The sequence below is a fragment of the Lissotriton helveticus genome, chromosome 5_1, assembly GCF_964261635.1.
Source record: "Lissotriton helveticus chromosome 5_1, aLisHel1.1, whole genome shotgun sequence".
NCBI lineage: Eukaryota > Metazoa > Chordata > Amphibia > Caudata > Salamandridae > Lissotriton > Lissotriton helveticus.
Window position 1 is genome coordinate 1,677,560,244 of NC_136065.1, and position 15,234 is coordinate 1,677,575,477.

The 15,234-nt window shown below is 42.3% G+C and overlaps 1 protein-coding gene across 1 annotated transcript in view; it reads left to right on the forward strand.

Annotated features, from left to right (window-relative positions):
* The window catches only part of LOC144755716 (dehydrogenase/reductase SDR family member 4-like), a 98,929-nt gene extending 89,894 nt beyond the window's left edge, over nt 1-9,035 (forward strand). Inside the window, exons 7-9 of the mRNA XM_078644903.1 lie at nt 3,603-3,737; nt 6,856-6,911; nt 8,004-9,035. Of these exons, the coding sequence (XP_078501029.1) occupies nt 3,603-3,737; nt 6,856-6,911; nt 8,004-8,118 (306 nt within the window). The 3' untranslated portion in view covers nt 8,119-9,035. The remainder of the gene's footprint in view (nt 1-3,602; nt 3,738-6,855; nt 6,912-8,003) is intronic.
* Nucleotides 9,036-15,234: the final 6,199 nt, after the last annotated feature.

Here is a 15,234-nt window from a genome sequence, read left to right on the forward strand (position 1 = left end):
AAACCCAACCCCCTCCACAACTAACCACCCAGTTCCCCCTTACTCCCTTCCCTACCCCAACTCCTAACCCCAACCCACCAAACCCCCCCTTTTCTCTTTCTCCTCCCCCGTATTTTAGCTTTGGGAGGCAATGGTACTGTCAAGTTCCTTGTGGACACTACTTGGCACTTTGATAATAGATGGGAGTACCCCAATTGGAAACTGGAGGCTCTTTGAAAACACAGGGTCCACAATATTAATCACAGCCCCTATTCACTAATTATTAATACTGATAGAGGAGGAGGGCGCTACTAGGCATATAAATACGAACAGTGTGTGCTAAAATGGATGCTACATTTGGCTGCAGACATGGAAGGGTCAGCATTCTAGTGGTTGGAGAGCTTGTCAGACTGATGCTACCCTCGTGGTGTCCTACGCTGTTGGGAGGCATGGTTTCACCTCTTCAAGAGAGACGTCCGAATAATGGGGAAATGCGCTACACGGCGGGGTGGAGAGACGATTGAGTCTGCCAACAGTTTACCTCGCAAGCAGTAAGTTATTTAGAAGACGGGTGAACGAACGACTAAACGGGCCAAAGGGGTTGTGAGATCATTGATGGTATTTGGGTGTGAATAAGGGTGATCTCGAGCAGGCATCGTTACCGCCATTGGGTATGAGGGAAGAGCGCATGTACTACCATTCCTGGCATTTTTATAGCAACTCAGGCCGGCAGAGTGTTACGTTTCCATTACCTAAAAGGGCAGTAAAGAAACAACAGGGTCAAGCCCTATGACAACGATGAATGACAGAGTACTGCAGAGTAAGCTCTAGCTACGAGTATAGTTTGTGGGGCTACAGGACACCTCCCGGGTGTTCATTCTGTGCACTGGTATATTGTGTGCCCAGGAGTGATGAGGTTAATTGACATAAGGAAAAGATACACCCACATGCGTCCTAATAAAAATGTCAAACAAGGATCAGAATGACATTAATAAAACTGGGAGTGATGTGTTTTCAATAAAAATTGTTGCTTCCCTTGCAGAGAGTTCTAATAGGAAGCTGTTCCCCTCCCCCACCATTTCGAGTTTTTTACTAATATAAACTCGCTAAGTGTTGGGCTACTTCAGCTTGGAGGGCAGTGGTGTCCCACGGGTATTTTCTTGGCTCGTTCGGATTTTGGAGATGAAGATATTGAGTATGACATTCATCCAGTATCATTTGTAATATTGGTGATAAGGGCCATTCAAATAGGCTAGAGCCCCCCCCCCTCCCCGACCCCCCCTACCACGAGATTGAAGGGGGCGAGGGCAGGCCTAGGTTTTTAAGAGTGTGTTGAGAATTATGGGAATTTGGGTACGAAACAATTTGTGTTTTAAGATTAATGTCTGACAGTGGTTAAGTTATATACGAATATGAACAAGCGCCACTGACCGTGTCATGTGATTGTTTTTTGTTTTTATTTGTATAGGTTCCCCTTCACATAGCGAAGGGCTCTTTTGAAAGGTGATTTTCCCCCTTTTTTCACTTCCAATTTGGTAGAAGGGTAAGGGGTGTCACCCAGGTTCACAAAGGTGAGAGTCCTGAAGAAAGCCGGGGCACTGTCATTTGCCGGCTGAAACATGTCGACACTTATGCAGTGTGGAGCATGTTGAATCTCATAATAAGTTCCTCCACCTAGCATCCACGTTTTTCCTTTTAAATCCTGGACAGGGGACCTAATATTAAAATTGTAATAAGGATCCCCTGGGACCAGCTTTTTGTTCGACTGATCCTGCACTATTTTCTTACCTTTGAGTTTTCACTAACTCTGAACTGTATGTTGTATTGTCTTCCCCTCCCTATTGCTGCACCTCCACTGTTGGGTAAACACAGAGGTGTGTTAGCAGCCCTATGATGAAGCATGACACAGCTTGCTGTGTGTTAGGGCAGTTTTAAAAGCAAGTGCTTTTTCCTTGACTGACTCTTAGTTACTTTTCTTCTTTTTATCAAAAATGTTCAAATTGAGGTACACAATAGCCATGCATTGACTACAGTATTGCTGATAGTTAGCAAAACATTGTTAAGTGGCTATAGTTCTTAAGATTTCTAGCGCTCAATATAACAGGTTATATTTCAACCAAACTCAGTGGTACTTTTGTTGACTCTAAAATGATGATAGGCTTGTTTCACCCAGCCAAGATTTTAATGTGTGCTGCGCATGTTACACGTGGATCATGGTGGCAACTTCTTAACTTGCATAGGTATCTAAATAGCTAGCTCACTCCCGTCTGGACAATCTGAAGCTGTTTCTGCACTGGCACTGTAAAGTTCATACCAATACAGAATGTTACTATGTAAATGATTCTACCATAATGTCTTAGCCCACTCAATCGGTAGCGAAGTGTTTCTCTGACACTTCAAGGCAAAGGATAACTAGATTACTAAACAGCACAGTACTACTGGGGCAAATTTAATCATATCAGTCACGCAAGTATGACTCTCCTATCCTTGCAAAAGTATGGGTTAGTTGGGACATTTTCTGTTTCCCTGAAAGCCAGTAAACCTCTACTTGTGATTAGATTTTCTTAACCGGCTAATTTGTTAACTGATACAGATTACCTGTATATTAATTGTACTCCCTCATCGCAGTAAGAAAAATGCTTAACAGTAACTACGTGACTATATCTCTCCTGTGTTAGATGTACTTCTTTTGTAATGACAACATAAGTTGTCGTGATGCAGCAAAGAGTAGTTCTCCAGAATCCAAACTTTGCCCCCTAGCGTGTCAGCTTACTAACTGAACACTGTAGAAGCTAGACTCCGAACATCAATTAAGCACTGCACTTAAAAAAGTAATTCATATAGATTTCAATGATGCCTTACAGGCAAATAATTTTCATTGGCTTCCATCAATAGCTCTTCAAGTGTCCTATGCATTACCGGTAGGGCCATCGATGGCAAAAGTCCAGTTTTCATCCAAGCCAAGATCAAAACATATTTACAGATGAGAACACTCCTCTCTAGGTTGGTGGTACGTTGTTCACCATATAAACTGCTAATCTTTGGAATGCTCTTCCGGCACAGGTAAGAACCATGAAAACTATCTGGAAATTTGGAAGGCTTAAGAGACCTGGCCAGGATAGTGCCACAATGTCTAGAACCTACCAGCGCCCTTGATTTGATCGAGAATCATTTGTACCTTGTTTTCAAGTGGGCCTATAGGCATATTCTATAGCTGCATTATAATGAACATGCAGCCAATTTTGAGCTAGTGCCCAGTCCATAGAATTTGTTAAGTGAAGATTCGACTGCCAGTATGATTTCTAAACTGGTCCCGGAACTAAATAACACCAGAGGACCTCTGATTATACAAACAGGTCATACATCTCATCATAACAAATGCTAGCGAGCATCTCACATTCCATAAGGAAGCAATACACAGTTGTTCCATGTTAACTCCAGGCATTTTAAGACTCCCATTTTGATCCTATAAAATAGTCACTCATTGATCTAAATCAGTTGGACAGTTCTGTTTAGGAGACCTTGAACTTACGCTCTAATTTCTGGGAGAGGAACAGGGTTAGAAAGGTATTTTGGGCTTTTTAATGTAGATCTGCTCGAGATCATTCTTTTGATTCTTTCAGAGTCTTGGTCCTTACAGTGTAAGTAAGACTGCGCTGTTCGGATTGACCAAGGCACTAGCCCCATCGTTGGCACCCATGAACATCCGAATAAACAGTTTGGCACCTGGGCTCATCAAGACTAAATTCAGCTCAGCGGTGAGTACATGGGCATGACCCAATTCAAGTAGATAAAACGTGATTGAGATGGGGAAGTGGGGCAGAGGGAGAGGTTTTATTTCTTTTATCTGCATGCAAGGTAAGAATGGAAATCACCTGTGCTTTTAGTTGCTTGCCTGTAGTTCACCTAAACCTTCTCCTAACACATTTTTAATTCATACTCACCAGACAGCGCTGTCTGGTTGCAAAAGACCTACTGTGGGTTTTTCAAGAACTTAGAGGGCCTTACAGATGGCCCATTGCTATAGTGCCACTCTCAATTGCTTTCTTCTTGTTCAATGGCTTTCCTTTCCCTAGCTTGTACATCTTTATTTTGTCACTTCCATGAGCAGAGCCTCTTTACCATCTCTCTGATTGTCTGGCTGACGTCCTTCCACTGGTCACTTTTAGGGAAATTCTATTACTTTTTGCTGAAGCACTTAATGAGAGTATGTGTTTTGTACCATACTCCCTTGTGTGCTTATCTTCCCCCGTGCTCTGTGTTGCTTTCTTTTGCTTGTGTGCTTCTCCCTGCCTTGTGGTCCATGTTGCACTCCCTCTTATAGTCTTCTCCCCTTGCCCCTGTGTTTTCTGTCCCCTGTGTACTTCAATCCTGCATTCTGTGTGGCTCCCTTTCTCGTGTGCTTCTTTCCCACTCTCTTCCACCCGGATCCAGTTGTATTAAATTTGCCTTACTCTCTTTTGCTTCCCCCCAACTTCTCCTCTATGCCGCTCACACCTTTTGCAGACCCATTACCTTTTTTGAAAATTTTGGAGGGTCCGGCAGCTGCTATTTGCTTCTTGCTGTTGGACCACTCCGCAGTGCATTAGGCACTTTTGCACAAAAACTTTTTTTGTTTTACTTATCCATGTTGTGTCCGCCATCTTGGATCGGTAAATGAAAAAATTGCAAAGAAAATGGTGGCACCTTCATTATGGCACTTTTGTAGGCATGTTTGGTGACAGACGTGCATATGTCCTCACACTTGTACACCAGCATAATGCTTGTGGCTGTGTCATCTATATATTTTTTCCCACGATGCTGCACTGATTTGGCAAAATCATTTAACTTTTTTCTGATGCTGTACAGCATCGTGGAAAAAACATTGGCAAATAACAAAGCCAGCTAGGCAAGAGTATTTGGCTTTGCAAATGCTTCTTTTGTTTGTGTTTGTATTGACAAGCATGCTTCATTTAACCAGGTTTATTTATTGGGTTTTCGAAAAGGTCTTAAGATATGCTCATACATATTACAAGCTATTACAAGTTTAATGCTTTCCTAGAGTGCAAACTTGGTGTCGATAAATACATTCCAGGTTGATCAGTTAAACATGCAAGCATGCTGATCGGTTTGACGGATGAAAGATAAGGGGACTGGGAGGGAAGGGAGTGGGGGTGGACTAGGCAGTAGATTAGGCCCTGTCAGGTTAGGGTCGTGTTAAAGTATGGAGACTGGGATTGAGGTGTAAATGAGGGGTGGATTAGGTACTCGTCCTTCAGGATGAGGTGTTGGAATCTGAAGTCTGGTGTTCCAAGAAGGACTCCGGGGGTGGGTCTTTCAACTGGGAGAGGAGCTGTGGTCCTTCGGGCGGTGATAATGCCCCCTTGCGTCCTCTCTCTGTATCACCACTGCTTCGGCTTTTGCCCAGCAGGTGAATGTGTTCAGTTCTTGATCCAGGCTCAACGAGGTAGACGGTTTCAAACATGCTGTGATTGGTTTTCTTGCCAGTATAAGGGCCAGACCTACAAAGGGTTTCGCGTCTGTGCGGTCTGACATATATTCCCAAAGCTCCTGCCTCCCAGGATGAGACGCCTGGGATTTCCGTGACTCATTCCAGTAGTGACCGTATAGTATCCCAGTTTATAGGTATCTGATGGCAATCCCATATTATATGTCTCAGGTCCGCACCTGGGGTTTTACATCTGGGGTTTTACATCTGGCACAAATGCCTGTGGCACCGGGGAAATTGCAGGTCAGCTGTCTAGCGGACCAGCATGCCTGACGCAGAATGTAAAACTGAATAAGTTTGAGTCGTACATTATGGGACAACTTATGCGGGTATATAAGCATGAGTAATATCCTAAATTCAATTTTGACACACAGATCTTTTAGTCCCAAAGTAGATTCAGTTAGAATACCCATAGCTCTTAGAACAGGATTGTCCAACATAGGGCAACAAGTGCCAAATCGAAGGCTGATTTTCAGTGATTTGCTTTTAGATTCACTTTATGCAAATGCATCTTTTTAGCATATCAGTTTTGGATCCGACCCGCCTGGGCCTGTTTTTAACTCCCCTGTCTTAGACCATTTTAACTGCACTTGGCATTTTGTATTTGTTATTTCTTGCGTCTTGGTGCGCCCTAGTTTACACTCTGAAGTTAGTAAATTAGCTTCTACGCTAGTGTGATCTGAAAGCATTGATTTACCGGAACAGCTTTCAATCTAGGACAGTGCTATGATGGCATCTAAAATTATTGCCTTCCATGAACCACTTTTTCATGTTCAGTAGAGTTTGCCCAACTGTTATGAAATGTATTCGTTTTTGAAGCAACCATGGATATGGTCCTCCTGATTAATTTATCTGCAATGATACCATCAATATGCACCCTTTCATTCATTCAGTTATTTTTAGATATAGGGATGTAAATGGATACATAAATGTGGTAGGAGTTTTTCTGAATGACACAAAATGGCTAGAAGGGCAAGAGTCTGCAAAAAGGAGCGCCGACCATTTCTGGACTGCGAACACTGTTGTTTGTAGGAGTTGCTTGATACCCCAACATTGGTTTTGTGCTTGCCATGAACAAAGCTCTGCAAGAGTCCTCTTGTCGCGAATGAGAGCAATGTTGCCTTTTTCAATCCCTTGATGGTGCATCCTGTTTGTTTACTGCTGCTGCCCGTGTCTTCCTGTCAGGCACATATTTAGAATTGTGCTTTCACGTGCATGCCTCCCTGTTCATCTGTATGATTGAGCGTCTCATGTGACTGTACAGCTGGAGATCCTCGCATGTCTTCACCGTCATCTCTTTCTGTGCATGTCTTTGTGTATTACTCTTCCGGTGCACCAGTATGAGTGCATGACTGAGTTGGTTGCCTTTTCTTTGCTTTACTCAACAGCTCTGGAAAGATGAGTCTACGATGAACTACCTGATTTCCAAACTCGGTGTCCAGAGGTATGTGCCTCAAACCACTTTCAATTTCTTTCTGTCTCATCTATTGTGGCTGAAGCTTTGAGACGTCGCCTTTCCCCTAGTGGCAGCCTGAGGCATGTGTCGCATGTTCACTGCAAAGAATGTGTAGTCATCGATCAGGAAACCCACTAGCGGTTTTCCTTTTCCAAAACATATTACATTTCCATTGCAGCAGCTACTCTAGCTCTGCATGATAGGGTGTGGGCAGATTCCTGCGCTTTCTTAAGTAGTCATAATGAGTGACCATTTTATAAGTCACCCCAATCTGAGGTATAGAAGTACGGGGCAATCTGTTTTTCTTATTTTAGTAACCTCAGAGAATCAAATGATGAGTCAGTCCTCCTGGCCATCAGATCTTTGACTTTCGCATCTCTGCCTAAGACTCTGTCACTGTTCTAACCTGTTGCAAAATGCACAGTGAAACCATGCACCCCCAGATATAGAGAGACTGATGTCAGGAGATCTCCCCAAAAGGCTAGCTCTACTGATAAGCTTGCAGAGCTGGGGGTAGTTCTCATTTGCCCGTCTTGTTTAAATACCCAGAAGGAGCCTTGCTTCTTTGAACAGGCCAGTGGAAACCTTGCTCGTTCACGTGCCAGTCGGAGCCCAGTGCATTTGTACGCGCCAATAGGAGCCTGGCTGGTTTCAACAGGCCAGTGTGAGCCGTTTGAACGGGCCAATTGGTCCCCGGCACGTTAGAATAGGGCAAGTGGGGCCTGGTTTGCCCAAATGAGCCAATGGGACCTGGCTGTTTGGAACAAACCTGTAAGTCTGTTCCCTTCTAACAATAAAAATGAAAGTCTTTATCCTTAAAAAACAGTGACAGTCTTTACACTTCAAAGTAAGACTGTCCGCTTCAAATAAAACATATCTGTTAGTTTAAAATTAGTCTGCTTAAATCAGTATGCTTTTTAGTCAAGCTTGAAATAGGTAAGTGATGTTTTAAAAGTATTAATTTTAAATTGATCTTAACAAACCCTTCTGGCAACTGCCAAAAAATCCAGCTTTGATGCATACGCTTACAGCGATGTTGGTCTATGTTTTTCTAATGTTTTTTTTCTGTCCTCCCTCCAGGCTTGGTGAGCCTGAGGACTGCGCTGGCAGCGTCTCATTCCTCTGTTCACCTGATTCTGCCTACATCACTGGCGAGACTATTGTGGTGGCTGGTGGAGCCCAGTCCCGGCTGTAGCAAGCTGAAGAGTAAAAATGGTTCTGACAAGCCACAGCAACTTTTCATTCTGTTCCTGGAGGAGGCCATGGATTGCAAGCAGAAGACCAAGCTAATGAGAAGACAGCAGGATGAACCTTGGCATCACTGAGGTAGAGATGCCCTAGAGTGTTCGGGAGTAATGGAGCAGACTCTCACGGACACTGAAGAGCTATGCTAGTCCTGCAACATTGTTGTAATGAGGAAAAAGGGACGCTTACCATCTCAAGTATCCCTATTGTCTGGGATGTTGGACTGGAAATGCTAGCAGTACTTCAAATATTGTAATTCCTTGAATACTCCTCTCATGCCTGAGAGACTATGAACGCTTTACCTTTTCTTAGAATCTCATTAGGAGTAATCTTACTGCATAATCGCCTCGGGCCCTTTAAAACGTTAACTCCAGTAAGACCGGACTCCCAGAATGCTTTTCAACATGAGCACCATATTTGCTTGTATTTATTGATTTTCTCTCTACCTCTTCTTTACTGTTATTGTCAGTCAGAACATGATTACTGCTATGTGTCAGGCTTTGCTCTCGACTTTTGAGCCTGCGCTGCTCTCACAAAAGAAGACTGAAGCACATATGTACAACGCACAATATTTACTTGAAGAGTCAAAATCCTAATAGCAGACAGAGATCACTCCAGTCTGGCCCACCACCAACTTACCCACCATCTTCCCCACACTCAACTTCTGCCTCTCCACTCTAGAGACTGGACATGCATTCGGGTGTCCCAAGCCCTGCTTGCACTATAACTGTACTGACTGCTGCTGTTCATGCCTTTTTCAGCATCTTCTACTGGAGTATTCTTTTCTCCTTTTGGAATTTACAGTTTTGGATCATTATTGGGGAATAAACTGCCATTACCGAATTATTAAAGAAAGAAAGAACAATACTTGATGAGCTGTTATGTATGAAATAGAATACACTGAAATGCCTGCAATTAAGCTACCTTGCGATGCATTCACATGGTGGGGTTGAGTTGTGAGCCACCCTCGGCTTCTCTGCATTCACTGAAAAGGTCAAAACAAATGACTCTTCTAATTATACAGCCCTAAAGATAAAAGGAATATTTTGAAGAATATTCAGAAGTTTTGTAATTTCCCTCAAGTGGACTCTAACCAGCCTTCTACTTGTTGTCCTGTAAGTAAATGCATTGTTTTATATTGTGAGTGCTTTTTCAGGATCTTTTGAAAGGCCACATTTGGCAGCATGGTGCACTTACTGGAGCCATCCAGTCCTAGCAAAATATCGGGCCACGCAAGGCAGGTTAAAAGGAAACGTAGGTGTTTTGATGCTCCCCTGTTTGAGCATATGCAGGTAAATTGAATAGAAATAATGCATTAAGAAGTAAACAAAGATAAATTAACAGAATAATAAGGATTTGAACGACAACACAACAAAAGACGATTGTTAACATATATTTTTTCTCCTTGAAGAAATATGGTTGAGGTGGTTTCCATTCTTGTGGATCTGATACTTTTAAATATTGATTCCCATGTCTGAGTACCTAGCTGGAATTCTTCTTAAGGTAGGGCATACATCTTTTAATTCATCTAGAACCTGATGACAGACCCCACAAACTACACCTCAGTGACTCCCTCTGTCTGCTATGATCTATTGGGAACGCAGCGCTTCCTGCACTATGGGAAGCTTACAGTTACTACCTTTGTCTTTGCACCTGAAGCATTATCTTAAATTGGTGTTTTATAGCAGGTTGCTACCATTAATCCCCACACAGTTGGAAGGCCCTACCCTATGTTGTACAACACATACTTTGTCAGATTTCGGTTAGGAAAGCCCTTAAGTGCTGGTTGTTTACATACCTTTCTGCCTTTTGTGCTACCCTCAGTGGTTGGTAATGTAGCACCAAGAGACCTTCAGCTGGTTGGGCACTCTAGTAATCCTTAATAATAAATATGTCACTTTGCTTGTAGTACTGTCTACAATGACTAAGATGGAAATGCGTTTGCAAGTTTGCAGAACGTCAATATCCTGTTATCTCTATTGAAAGTGTTCAACTGACTGGCACCTGCAAGGGAACGCTGTAAGCAGCTTGATCCACCCAGTGATATCTTTCCCTTTTTTGGAACCCTGGTGTCTATTTTTACAGTAGTGTGAGACTGTAGTAAACAGTCTGTCGGATATATATACACATATATGTATATATATATATATATATCAAACAAACGCGTTTCTGCGATCTGCCTTCCTCAGTGTTTGTCGACACACCGGGAAGCCGCAATACTTTTAAACATTGCAAATGTGTGTCACAATAGAAAAGGGACTTTGTCAACATTCCCGCTATATGCACCATTTTGTAGTGTGCAATTTAAACATTCCTGATCATTGCTCAAACTTTATAATGTCAAAATTTGACAGAAGGAACACTTGTCCTTTACCGGGGTTTAAAATCATTTGCCCACTGATATTACATGCTCATTTGTCACAATTATGCGATTACCAATCAAATAGGCTCTTTGCACGCCGTATATCGCATCTCAAATTGCTAAACACATTATCTTTACCCTAAATGGGTGTTTGACATCCACTGCGCCCGTCTACGGCGCGGTACTCTTGTTACCTCCAAAATTCATCATGCCAGGGATCGGCTTAAGTCCCTTTTACTTACAATGGACACTCATTCCCTCATTATTGCATGCTCATTATCAACAGTTCAGTTGTTCATCCTCAAATTCAAAAAAATCTCCAAATTATCACATACACCTACATTATGTGTTTTTAGATTAATTTTCTCAATTTTTCAGTCGGCCTCTAAACACATTCAGATTTCCACAAAAAGTTCCACAAAATGTACACAAAAAGTTCCTCGATTCTGTTCTGTCTTTTGTACATACAGAGAATTATCCATCAGATACCTATCAGATACCCAGATGTGATGCTAATTCCTCCCCACTGTTTAGACCTCTTTGGGACTTTGTCAGACAGTCCACAATGTAGCGTGACTCTAACCTACGTAATCTTGTCAACCTGTGTCCCCCTCTGATGTTCTCAAGCACATGGTCTAGACCATAGAATTGTAGCAGATTCCTGTTGCTGGCATGCTTTTCAGCATAATGCCTCGCCACCGGGTATGACACAACGTTTTTTACTATTGCCCATTGGTGTTCTAGTATTCTTATTTTCAAGGGGTGTATTGTACTGCCTATATAACATAAGTCGCACTGGCATGTCAGGCAGTTCACTGCGTAAGGAATACTACAGGTTAGAAATTTATTGCTAGGCCTTTTAATCTTTACATCTGGGATACTGTAAGAGAGGACCCTTTTGCAGTTTGAACCGGCCTTACATTTCCCACATGGGTAAACCCCCAACATTTCTCTCAGGGTTCCTATCCCGTGGGATTCTTTCTCAAGATGGCTCTTCACTAGTTTGTCTCTCAGTGATCGAGCTTTCTTAAAGGTCACCAAAGGATACATTGGGATGTCATCACTTACGACATTGTCAGTTTTTAGAATATGCCAGTTTTTTCTAAGCATACGTTTCAGATGGTTAGCTTCTGCTGAAAAGGTGGTAACTTGCCTTCTTGTGTGCTGTCTGACTTTCGTTTCACTACTGATTTATCTTCAAGAAGATGTTGTCTGGGGATTCCTCTCACTTTCTTTAATGTATCTTCCAAAAGATGGTGGTCATACCCACTTTTTGACAATCTCTGCTTACACTCTTGGGCTGCTTTTTCTAAATCATATGAACTGGACTGTTCTGCTTCAATCGTAAAAGCTATCCATAAGGGATGCTTTGTACTAGTTTAGGTGGATTCTTACTAGTTGCATAAAGGGTCGAATTACCAGCAGTGATCTTACGATATAACGCAGTCTGTATCTGCCCATCTGTCACAAACCCCTTCAGATCCAGGAAGTCCACTGCCACTGAACTCACTGTACCCGAAAAGTGTAAGTTCAGATTATTTTTGTTTAGATCACTGATGTAGCCTTTCGCTGTCTCTAAATTGCCCTGCCATACTATGAACAAGTCTTCAATATAACAATACCATTTGATGACTCTGCCTATCATATTGCCATCTCTATAGGTTCTGGACACCCCCTCCTCCCACCAGCCAACAAACAAGTTTGCATAGCTGGAGGTGAAGCAGGTGCCCATTGCTGTCCCAGAGACCTGTTTGAAGTATTTATCCTCAAACAAGAAAATGTTATTAGTGAGGCAAAATCTAGTGAACTCCAGTATCATTGCATTATGCTCAGCAAATCGCAGTTGTCTCTTATTCAAAAAGTATTGCAGGCCCTTAAGCCAACATCATGATTGTAGCAGGTATATAGGCTTGTAATGTCCAGCACCATCAATTAGTATGAGTGATCCCAGAATAAATATGTAATTTTACTCAAAAAGTCCTTGGTGTCCTTCACGTAAGATTTAAAGTCCACCACAAATGGAAAAAGGAAGTAGTCTATGAACATTGACATGTGTTCAGTTAAACTCCCCTGGGACGAAACTATGGGCCTACCTGGCGGGTGCACATCATCTTTATGAAGTTTTGGAAATTGGCAGAAGGTTGCCACCACTGGATTCATGCACCTCAGGAAAAGATGTTCATTTGGCCCCAACATAGATCTGGTGTTCCATGTCTTGATGAGGGTTTCATATTCGCCCACACTTACTAGGTACCTCTCACGTGTAGTCCCAATGTAGTATTTTTTATCCGAAAGTTGGGCTTCCTCATGATATTGCGTCCTTGTTTGTAGCACCACGTTACCACCTTTGACAGAAGACTTTATGATTGTGGATCTATCCATTAGATTTTTTAAGGCAGCCTTAATCCTCTTTAGTCAAATTCTCCTTTCTGGTATGTATTTGATTCCTGCATCTGAAATTTAACAAATCTTCGGCCATGGCTTCTGAAAACACATCTATGGCATCATAGGGCATCTGCGGTACAAATATGGATTTTGGTTTAAAAGGACTTTCTTGCGTCCCCTCTTCAATTCCTGCACGTATCATCCTTTGTGTTCTACTGCTTGTAGGTCATTGCACGTCAGCATATTAGTTGCCGTCATTCTGGATGCTATAGCCTTAGTTTCCTTCATGGTTGGTCGTAACTTAAAATATGTATGCAGTTTTAATTTCCGAACAGATCGGGTTCTTGTTTGAGTAAATTCTAGATGACTCGTAGGGCAGAATGTTAGTCCTAATGCCAGTACTTTAATGTCATTATCAGACAAGTTTTTCGAGGTTAAATTCACTACTGTAAGATTTGTAGTGTTCATTGCTTCTTGTTGTATTTCTTCTTGCGTGCCACCCACGCTTCCTGCCCCACCCTGATCTCCGCGTTCTTCGGTGGCTTGTTCGGGTGGTTTGTTCTTGCCTCCCCGCACCCAGGATTGTCTGATTATCTGGGATTCATCAAAAAAAGGAGTAGTTGTTTTTGTTCCTGTTCCCGAGCCGCCAGTATGTTCATCACCGGACTCATTCTCTGTCATATCCGATTCTAATGTTTACACTCTCAGGATTGCTGTTTATGTTATTCTCTGTGGTAGTTCTTTTCTGGGACCATCGAATTTCCGTGCAAATGTTAGCACTCTCCCTTGAAGATAGTCATGCTCGTCACGCTCAAATTTCTCCTGCTTCCTCTGTTTTATTTTGTTTTCATATTTCAGCAGGCGTGTCTTCATTTGTCCCAGTAATTCTTCTATTTTATTTTTGTCCTCCTCTTTGGACAAAACCTCTTCCAACTCCTTAATTTCATTGAGTACCTTCTCACGATCACTCCAGGCATACTTCACTAGTATGCCTAGTGTGCCTTGGCAGTACTCTGCTGTATGGCCCGCCCACTCCGTCAATAATTCAGGGTCTGGGTTCTCACATGATGGAACAGTGTACACCCTTAGACCTCTGGGCACCCTGTTTACTTCAATGTAGCTTTGGAGTGAAGTGGCCTCTCACCACTTGCGTGTTTCACGCTCATAAAGTCTCTCCAATTTTGACATGATACTGTTGAGGCCAGTGATAGACTTTTAATTCATTGGTACAGCCGAATTTTCTGTTGTTTTTGTTTTCTTATTATTGAACATGCCTTTTGCGACTTCTCGGCGGGCTGAATCACTAAACATTCTTTCTATTCTGTGAATGTTTGCCGAAATATTCTCCCCGATCATGACTCTCTCGTCCTGCCGCTGTTTAACAAGTATTCAAGCAATGCGCATTGCGTCTCAAGCCAGTGTACGCCCAGCTGTGGAAATTTTGTGGACATTTTGGTGCAAATCTGAATGTGTTTAGAGGGCGATTCTGAATTGGTTCCCTCAATGATGTACTGATTAACTAGCGGACGCCTAACGGTTATCGTGGACTTTTTAATCTCGGGGTTCATAACCCTGTATTGCAGTTGTTGGTATCTGAAACTCTTACCTCTACCAAACACAACATGTCTTTTGCAATCATCTAAAGATCTAATAGTTGGGTCTTAGAAAATGGCTGTGACAATACGGTAGACACACGCTGTCTAGGCACTGTATGACGCCCTCTTCTTTGGGAGAGCTCGGGATTATAGAGAATATCTTTATCTCTTGAGGTCTCTTTGCTGCTAATTAACCCCAGGACTCGAGAAGAATACTTGTAAAGTGGCTGTGACATTAAGTTGCCTCCCTCCCAGTTTTTACCAGGTTCATGTGTGACTCTCGCCAAATTCGTCCTTCCTGGGCACGCTTTGTACCTTTGTAGCTCTCCTCTGTGTCTTTTACCACCACACAAGCCGACGATAGGTCCTCAAAAACTTTTTATTGTACCAGGCATATCTAAAACAAATATAACCATTAGAGTGCAAGGTTCATTCACCATGATCACAGACATCGGCCTATAAATGTGTCAAGGAAATCAGTCTGTGCTGTGTGCTACATAATAAATGGTCAATTAAAATAAAAAAAAAATTCATCATATATTTACAAACTTGTTTGTGAAAAACTACTACTGAACATTAATATGGCTGAATATTAATAACTTCCTAACACAATTGGCGATAAATACAAGTCATGTAGTATTAGGTTGTGCAAGCTGGGATTAAAGTTGTATGCATTGTGATGTTCATTCAGAGTAAACGGTGTCAAACAATCTCAGTTCTTCCG